Raw genomic sequence first — 8,966 nt, 5'->3', positions numbered from 1 at the left:
AGAAGAGCTGCCGCCGCCTCAGGAGCCGAGCAGCCCCCGCCTGCCCTCTCGGGCTCCGTGCGCCGCTGCCTGCTCCTGAGACCCCGGCGCTGCTCCCCGGCGCACCTTCCCCAGCCCCGACCCCCACGCCCCGTGCCCCCCTTCCCGCTCTCCCCTCGCCCCGGAACCCCGCCCCCGCCTCCTCCGAGGCTCTGCGCACCCCTGAATCCCTGGCTCTGCACTCCCGGACCACCCCGGCCTCGGGGCTCACCTTAGCCCCCCGGCCCTCACCTCCCGGCTCCCTCCACTCCCTGGCGCCCCCTCCCGCTCGATCGCACCCACGGAGCCCTGCATGGCCCGGCTGGGCGCGCTGCTCCTGGCCGCCGCCCTGGGCGCGCTGCTCAGCTTCGCCCTGCTGGCGGCCGCGGTAGCCAGTGACTACTGGTACCTCCTGGAGGTGGCGGCCGGCGGCAACCACACGGGGCCCGGGCCGCTGTCCTCGCACTCGGGGCTCTGGCGCATCTGCGAAGGTACGGGCTGTGGCGGTGCCGCGGCGCCCCCAGGGCAGGGACGTGGCCCGCCCCCTGTCGCCCCTTCTCCTCGGTCCCTTCCCTCCCACAGCCCTGCCCACAGAGCGGTGCTGAGAGCCACCCCCACCCACACATCTGCCCTAGGGGGCCCAGGTCCCCTCCTGTCACCCCCTTCCCCAACTATCAGAGCCTGAGGGGGTCGGGGGAGGAAGGGACTCCCAGGGTCAGGCTGGGGTGGGAAATACGTGTGGGACATGGGGCGGGTCCTGGGAGGGAGCTGTGCCCTGTTAGCAGAGGCCAGGTTACCCAAGGCTCGCGAGGGCTCTGCCAGTTGCCACTGTGTGGCCTGGGACTGGTCCCACTGAGCCTCCAAGCCCTGGACTGTCGGATGGAAGAAACGATGCTCCTCAGGATCAGGAAGGGGGGTGGGGGGAGGGGGTCAGCGGGATGAGGGAGGGACAGGGCAGGCGGGGCTCAGCCCTCCCTCCTCAGGGAGGGGTGGGAGGCCTGCAGCGGGAGCAGGTGGAGGCGGGAGGCCCAGGCGTGGGGAGCTGCGGCCTCTGGGAAGGCCAGGGGTCCCCATCCTCTTGGCGGCCGTCCCCAGGGGCCTGGCACGGCCCGGGATAGGACGCAGGCCCTGCTCCCCTGATGCCACCGGGCGGCCTGGAGCGCACACGGCGGCCCCCAGGAAGGCCCCCACTGGCACACCTGTGGCAGGGCTGCCCGGCCCAGGACGGGCAGGGCGCTTCCCCGGGGAGGCCCGAGTGCCCGCACTGGCCCTGCTCCCTCCTCACCGGCGAGGCCAGCCTGGTGTGAGTGTGTGCGTGCATGCGTGCATGTCAGTGTGAGAGCTTGTGAGCCTGTGTCTGTGTGCATGTGCGAGAACGTGACTGTGAGGTTGTATGTGAGCACATGTTCGTGTGTGTGGACATGGCTGTCAGTGAGTGTGTGCGCGCAGGTGACTGACTAGGAGTGTGTAGAAGCACGTGAGCGTGAGTGAGGATGTGTGTGCACATGCCGGTGAGAGGGGTGTGTGAGCACATGTGTGTGTCCACGAGTGTGTGTGTGTATGCGTGAGAGACGGCGGCTTCCTAGTGCGCTTGGGAGGAAGGGCCGGGCTTGTGCACCCACGGACAGGCTTGTGCGTGTGTGCGTCTGTGGGTGGGTGTGCACGTGTGGGGGTGTCAGAGGGCCCCGTTGCACACCCCCGTTTCCGACGTGGGCCTGTGGGCGTGCTCGGCGCCCGGCCAGGGCTGCCCCAGGGCGGCCCTGCGCATCACGTAAGCCGGTCAGAGATCTGGAGCCACCGGAGCCTCGAGGAGCCCCGGCTCCGCGCTGCAGGAGTCGGACGCCCCGCGGCCCCATCCCTCCCCGTGGCTCGGCGGGGCCAGGCCGCTGCCCGGAGAGGCGCAGGTGGGAGCTGGCCCCGTCGGTGTCCCCAGGCCCTGGGTGCTCTCCGTCTGCTTCGCAGGGCAGAGCAGCTGCGACCCCCTGATCGACCCCTTTGCCAGCGAGGGCCTGGACGCCTCCACCTCGGTGCAGCGCCTCCTCGGTGAGTCCTGGGGCGGAGTCCCTGCCTCCTCTCATCCCCGGGCGGGGTGGGGCTCAGGCCGCCCTCACCCTGGCCCAGGGGACATGTGGGCACACAGCTGAAGGCTCCCCTGGCCCAGCCGCAGCCGCCACGCTCCTCAGGTGCCCGACTCCCCGCCTGTCCTGCGCCCCTTTGGGGCTCTGCTTTATGCTTCCAAACAGGTCTGCCTGGCGGGTGAGGGCGCGCGTGTGCTACCCCGGGAAGCCTGGGAGGTTAGGGAGGGCGGCGGGGAAGCCCCCTCACTGCGGCCTCGGGAAGCCTGCGCCAGGGCAAGGGGCCCCTGGGAGAGCCCGGGGGTTACCACGGAGACAGGCACCTGGGGAGGCGACGGTCCAGCTCCTCCTCCGGCCAAGGCCAAGGCCAGGAGTGTCCTGTGAAGTGGGCGTCCAGGCAGGCAGGGCTCCGCGGCAGGCCCGGTGCCACCGTGCCCTGAGCGCCTGTCCCTGCAGCGCTGCACCGGGCCGTCACGGTGGTCCTGCCCCTGAGCCTCGTCCTCGTCGTGTGCGGCTGGGTCTGCGGCCTCCTCGGCTCCCTGGCCCGGAGTGTCCCTTTGCTGCTCTTTACCGGCTGCTACTTCTTGTTCGGGGGTGAGTCTGGGGGCCGTGGGGGCCGCTGGTCGGGGGTGGGTGCTGCCTCCGCTGCAGCCCTGTGAACCTGGGCCCGCCCCGGTGGTGGGGCTGCAGCCGGCGAGGCCTCGTGAGGGGCAGGGGTTCCAGTGGCGGTGGGCCCAGCGTCAGGGACAGAGGGCGGTGGGGCGGGACCCAGGGCTGTGCTTTCAGGCGTGGGAGACGCCAGGACCGCCAGCGATTCCAGGTGAGCCTGCACCTCTGTTCCCTTTTGCTCCCGGGCTGTCCAGGCGGGAGGAGCGGGGAAGGCAGGCCAGGCGTGAGGACAGGCGATAAGGGCCCTCAGAGTCCTTGGCAGTGGCCCCCGCCCAGGCCCAGACTGACAGCAGCCATCCATCAGCAGACAGTCCCCTGAGGCCAGCACATGCTCAGGGACTCACGCAGCCCCGGTCACCGCTTCCAGCTGAGACGTCCCTGCGTTCACCAAGGCCAGCGGGAAGCTTATCCTGGGGTCCCCCTCTGTGCCTTTTGGTCCCACTGCCCATTCAGCCACCCAGAGCCCCCCATGCCCAGGTCGGCTGTTGCTGATGGCAGGCTGGTGGCTCCTTGGGGACAGTCCTCAGTGGCCCTGCTGTCCGGGGCCAGACCTGAGTGGGGCCTGGAGTCCTGAATCAGCTCCACCCTCCGGGCCACAGCTCTGGGGGGCCAGATCAGGGGGGACCTGGGGCTCCGCCCAGGCAGGGCCGCTTCCTCCGGCGGGGCGCGGACCCTTTGGGGGCTTGGGGGGCAGGGGCGGCCAGGAGCCGGGCTCAGACGCCTGGGAGTCTGCACAGGGGTGAAGGCAGCAGAAACCCAAGCGTGAGTGGTGGCCTCACCCCAGATGCCGCCTGTGTGTGTCCAGAATCCAACTGAGGGGCCTGGGGAGCCACCGAGGGGGATGCTCGGGTGGGGCAGGAACCGGGGGACCTCAGCGGTACTCTCAGAGCACAGGCACCGGCCCGCGGGCCGTGGGGGCTCTGGGGGCACCTCCTAGGGACTGTCCCCTGCTCTGAGGGCCCGGCCGCAGGCCGCGTGGGAGGACCCCCGGCCCCTCCCTGTACTCAGGGCCCACGGTCCGGGGCTCCTCCGTGGGACGGAAGGGCTGGCATCGGAAGCTGCCCCGGGGCCTGCATGAAGCCCGGGCTGGAAGGCACGCCAGCTCCAGGGGCTCCCAGACAGGAGTGTCGCACCGAAGGGGCCAGGGGGCCAGCTGGCCCCTAGCCCCCACCCCATCAGCACTGCCAGGAGGGAGGGGCGCGGGTGGTTCTGGGTGGCGGCAGTGGATGCGGCGGCCCCTGTCGTCCCACGATGGGAGCATGGGGTGGACAGGCTTGAGGGACGAGCTCCACTGCGTCTGCCCCGCTCCAGGCTTGGTGACCGCCAGGGGCCCGGGGAGGGTCCAGTTTGGCAGCCAGTCTGTGTCCTGTCCCCTGCTCTGGAGGACGAGAGGCAGGTCCTGTGCTCAGCCAGGCTGGACGTAGCAGCCTGGTGGGCAGGGGAGCGGGGCCTGGCCCGGAGCCCTGACCTGGCCTGTGTCCGGGACCCCAGCAGCATGAGAACTCCCTTGGGAAGCCCCAGAGAGCCGTGCCGGCCGCTGCTGGGCCCACCCCTCGCCGAGCCTGCTCCCATCAATCCCCCGCTTTGGTCAAGTGGGGAATCACAGGGGACCAGGGTGAGAGCCAGGCAATAAGGGGACCCAGGGCCGCGTCCCTTCTCTGGGCCTCAGCAAGAGCCAGATGTGGCCCTGAGGGTCGGCTCTGGCCAACCCCTGCTTTTAGCCAGGAGTGTCCAGAGGGCTGTGTGTCCCCAGGAGGAGCCTGTGGGAGCCTCAGAGCCCACCGCGTTCCCCACAGTCGGCGTTGAGGGCGGGCTGTGATGCCAGCCTGCGGCTCGGGGCTGGGGGGGCTCCCCGAGCTGGTCCCTCTGAGCCCAGTGCCCAGCTCCCCGTACGCATCCCCTGTGCAAAGCCAGCCTTACTCTTCGAAGAAAGCTCAGATCGCACAGGGTGGCAGGGAGGAGGACGGTCCCCTCCAGGGAGGCGCGGGGCTGGGGGAGCGGAGAGGCCAGCAGTCAGACCTGGGGCTGGGAGGGGGCTTCCCACGGGGTCACTCAGGCTCCGGCCGGAGGAGGGAAGGTGGCACCCAGTGAACGGGGCGGCGGGGATCCTGCAAGGGGCAGGGGCTGGCCCCTGGGCCCCCTGTTGCCGGCAGGGGTCCCTGGCTGTGTGTGTTGGGGGCTCTGGGACTCTGAAGGGCGCTGTGTGTGTCGGGGCAGTTGTGTGAGCGGGGGCCGTGCGTTAGGCATGCGGAGGTGCTGCTCACGCGGGCGTTTTGCGGGATGAGGTCCGGGGCTTTGAGGACTGAGAGCCTCCCTCCCTCAAAGGCGAGTGTGGGGGGGGCACCTTGGAAGGGCAGGCTGCCCAGTAGGCAGACGCTGAGTGGTCACCGGCCCCTCCTCAGGTGCCCTGACCCTGGCGGGGGTCAGCATCTACATCAGCTACTCGCACCTGGCCTTCGCCGAGACCACCCGGCAGTACGGCCCCCAGCACGTGCGGGACGTTGGCGTCAGCTTCGGCTGGTCCCTGGCGCTGGCCTGGGGTTCCTGCGTCTCTGAGGGCTTCAGCGGGGCCCTCCTGCTGGCCGCCGCCGGAGCCCTCCGCCGGGGCCACCGGCAGCCTGGCGCCCCCCACTCTGTGGTCACCTGAGTCCCAGGCGGGCGTGTGGGGGCTGGGGGTTGGCACAAGAGGGGCTGGGTTTCCCTTTGCATCCTGGGTTTGGGCGCCCCGTCCTGCGGGCCCTGCTGGGCAGAGCCGGGTGTTTAGGGGCTGCCCGCCCTGTCAGGGCCACCGGGGCCTCCTGCGGAGGTGAGACCGTGAGTCCAAAAGAGGGAGCAGGTGTCCAGGCAGGGGCGGGGTGGGGGGTGAGTCATGGTGGAGTAGGGCGGGGTGCTCAGCGGTCTCCTTGACTCAGGGGTGTGGCTTGCATTCGCCCCTCCGCCATCAGTCCTGATGTGCCACAGCTGCTCCGTTCTTGGGGGGTCAAGGGGAGGAGTGTCCCCTGTCTTGGGGTCAGGGAGTTAGGAGGCAGGTATGGCTGTGAAGTGCCCGTGTCGGGTGGGGGGGGGCCCCCACTGAGAGACAAAGGGCTGGGGGCTGAGCGGGGCTTCCCTTCCTGCGGGTGTATCAACATTCCTTGTTCCTTTTAGCAGTTTGGTGCCAGTTTGTCCTTAAATAAATGTCCCGTGTGCGGTGTGAGCCTTTTGCCTCTCACGCGTTTCCAGAACAGACGGACCGTGCGTGCCTGTGGCTCAGGGGCAGCGCGAGCACCAAAGCCCGATGCCAGCTGTGTGCGCCCGAGTGTCCGTCCGTCCCGAGGCCCCGTGCGTGTCTCTGTGTCACTGCATCTGGAGACGCCTTCTGCAGACACAGCTCCTCACGCCCGGGCCACACGGGGGCTGTGGGCAGTGGGGGAGACCCCCGCGGCTTCACCCGTGGGCTGGCCGGGGACACAGCGTGAGGGTTTAGCTCCAGGCCTCTCGAGCCGCAGGTGGGCCAGGGCTCTGAGGACAGGACCCTGGAGGAGACACATGTCGGTGGCTGCGAAGACCCTGGAACTCCCTGAGGGAGGCCGTGGGGAGGAGGGCCATGGTGGCGGTGATGACCTTGTGCGGTGATGAAGCCAGCGGCAGGCTGTGGGGACCCTCAGGCAGCCCTGGGAATGCCCCCGGCTGGGAACCGGCTCCTGCCAACAGCCACAGAGGGGACAAGGGAGAGCGGGCGCTGCGGCCGCACCTGGGGAGGGGGTCGAGGGGCCCAGGACCGGGGCTGCCGGCACAGGGGCTCAGCACCCAACCCCATCGCCTGCTGCGAGCGCCCCCGCCCCGTGTGTGTGTGTGGTGGTGGGGTGCCCAGCAGCTTCACCATCTGGAGGGACAGGGACGCAGAGTCAGGCGCTCCACGGTGGGGCGGAGGGGTCCTCTGGCCCTGTCCAGGCGCACCCAGACCCGCAGCGCCGGCTCAGGAGGCGAGCCCGAGGCCAAGGGGCAGCAGAGGTCGGGGGGCAGGGCTTGGGGGACCAGCCGAGGGAGAATGGAAGGTCGCTGGGCTTGGCTGGTTGAGGCGGCACGAGGGGCCGGGCCGGGCGGTCGCCACCGCCGCCTGGCCTGGTCCGGTCCTCTGTGCGGGGGCTGGCGAGCAGCGTCCCCTCTCGGGCTCCATCGTGCTCGCACGCACCAGACGCTCGCTGTGGTCCCGGGGACCAGTGCCTCCTGTATTTACCGCCGCCCCCCGCCCCAGCCCCGTCCACGAGAGGGGAATGCCAGGTACCACTGGCAGTGAGGAGGGGTCTGGAGAGGGAGGCGGTGCCCGCGGTCCTGTCGTACGCCAGGCTCGGCCATCCAGGCCTAGGGACCAGGCGGAAGCCAGTGCTGCCATGGCGACAGGCGGAGGGGGACATTCTCTGCTCTTTTGCAGGAAGTTCTGGTACAAGGGCCCCTAAAATGCAGCACTAAGTCCCTTTGCCTCTGTAACCTAGGACCACACATGCCCCCCACATCAGTTCTGACCGCTGACGAGCACCCACTTCCAGCGTCAGAGGGGACCCGGCCCCAGGGGAGGGCGCAGCAGTGGCTGGTGGGCCCCAGCGGCGGGACGGGCCTGCCTGGCACGGGTCGCCATGGCGAGCACCCGCCCCCACCCTGCAGCTGCTGTGGGGGGGGGGGCGGGGGGGGGGGGGGGGGGGGGGGTTTTTGGGGGTTGGGGGGGGGGGGTTTTATTGTCTGTCTGCTGCTCCCCAGCCCTGGAGGGGGACCAACGGAAACTCCCTGTTCTTTTGAGAGGCTGCTGTCCCTCCCGCCCTGGGCGCCCAGTGCTCCAGGTGGTCACTAGGGGGCAGCAGCTCTGCCAGTGTCTGAGCCGCCAGCCTGAGCGGCGGCTGCCCCCGTGTGGTCAGTCTGGGAATGGCTCTCCTCGTCCACCTGGAGAGGCCGTCCTAGGTCCCGGCCCAGCGCCTGAGAAGCAGGTTCCCTGGGGAAGGGCTGAGCGCCCTGTGCTGGTCCCAGAGGAGGGGTGCGGGTCCTTACCTGAGCCAGCCCGCCCTGCTTATAGACGTGGACGTGACACTCCTGCCCAAGGAAGAGCTGGGAGCCCCAGCGCCCGAAGTGACACACCACTTAGACAGGCGGGGGCAGTGTTGGCACAAGGTCCCAAGGGGCCCACGGGCCCCGCGCCCCTTCACGACACCTTGCTGCCACGTGCCAGAGAACGGTCCACTAAGTGCCTGCACAGGTCCAGGACGGGCGTCCTGTGACCGCTGGGCCTTGGGTGCTTGCGCCCCTCTCCCCCGAAGCCCACCTGCAGGGGGGCATCGCCTGCCCCCTTGGGGGACCGGCGGCCGGGCACAGCCATCCGCGTAGCCCCAGCAGGAAGCAGAGGGCACAGGAACACTGGGAAGCCGGAGAGTGTAATAAAGGGACGATCTGCAAAGCCGTGGCAGAACGTAGGGGAGTGAGCAGGGACGGTGCAGCACCCCGAGGCCAGAAGGGGCGAGGGGACGGCGGTGACAGGAACCCGGAGACAGGGACACGCGGCGAGGGCCCCTGCCGGGCTCAGGGACGCCCTTCGAGGAGGGAGCGGAGCCGGGGCAGGGACACGCCGACCTCGCTCTCCTGCCCTCCCTCCCCTCCCGGGAGGGCCTCGCTAGTTGACACCAAGAGACACCCAGCAGGCTGGGACCTCACCCCCCAGCACCAAGGGGAGGAGCGTGGAGGGAGGACCTGCAGGGCAACGGGACGCCACCCTCGCTCGCCAGAGATGAGGCCTGCCCCCCCGGCGCCCCCCCGCAGCCCGAGCCGCAGCCTCCCCTTTGGCTCTGAGGGGAGGGGCGGGCGGGGGGGGGCTCCGTCACCGCTGGCACTGGCCCAGAGCCGCTCTTCTAAGGCTCCCCGATGAGGACCCCTTGCCCGAGTGGCCGAGCAGGACTGGAGCCCCAGTGAGCCCGCTGCACAGCCTGTGGTTTCAGGGACCAAGTATCCGGGTCCAGAGGCCCTTCCCCTGCCCTCTGCGCCCCACCTCCTCCTGGGCCCTGGTCCCCCCCACATTGAAACTGTGGTTTGAACCCCCCTGACCCACTCAGATCTCAACACCTGTCTTATTTCCTTTCCCATCAGCCCCTTGCAGGTGGGGCCCTGCGGTTTCACTGCTGACTTCCTCTCCCAGCAGAAGGGCCGGAGCTGCAGAAGGGGAGACTGAGACTCGGGGGGGGG

General features: G+C 70.0%; 1 protein-coding gene across 2 annotated transcripts; it reads left to right on the top strand.

The window, feature by feature from the left end:
- Positions 1–331: 331 nt before the first annotated feature.
- On the top strand, positions 332–5,409 carry TMEM235 (transmembrane protein 235). Of its 2 annotated transcripts, XM_054593142.1 has the most exons (4): positions 332–509; positions 1,981–2,061; positions 2,550–2,687; positions 5,165–5,409. In XM_054593142.1, the coding sequence occupies exons 1-4, from the start codon at positions 332–334 to the stop codon at positions 5,407–5,409; spliced, it is 642 nt and encodes a 213-aa protein (XP_054449117.1). The 2 variants fall into 2 exon arrangements, with proteins under 2 accessions (XP_054449117.1, XP_054449118.1); XM_054593143.1 differs by lacking the exon at positions 1,981–2,061.
- Positions 5,410–8,966: the final 3,557 nt, after the last annotated feature.

This window comes from Pteronotus mesoamericanus, unplaced genomic scaffold (genome assembly GCF_021234165.1).
Source record: "Pteronotus mesoamericanus isolate MK-2021 breed Mesoamerican mustached bat unplaced genomic scaffold, CSHL_Meso_final scaffold_408, whole genome shotgun sequence".
Taxonomy (NCBI): domain Eukaryota; kingdom Metazoa; phylum Chordata; class Mammalia; order Chiroptera; family Mormoopidae; genus Pteronotus; species Pteronotus mesoamericanus.
The sequence above is the reverse complement of the archived record's forward strand: the minus strand, read 5'-3'. Positions and strand labels throughout refer to the sequence as shown.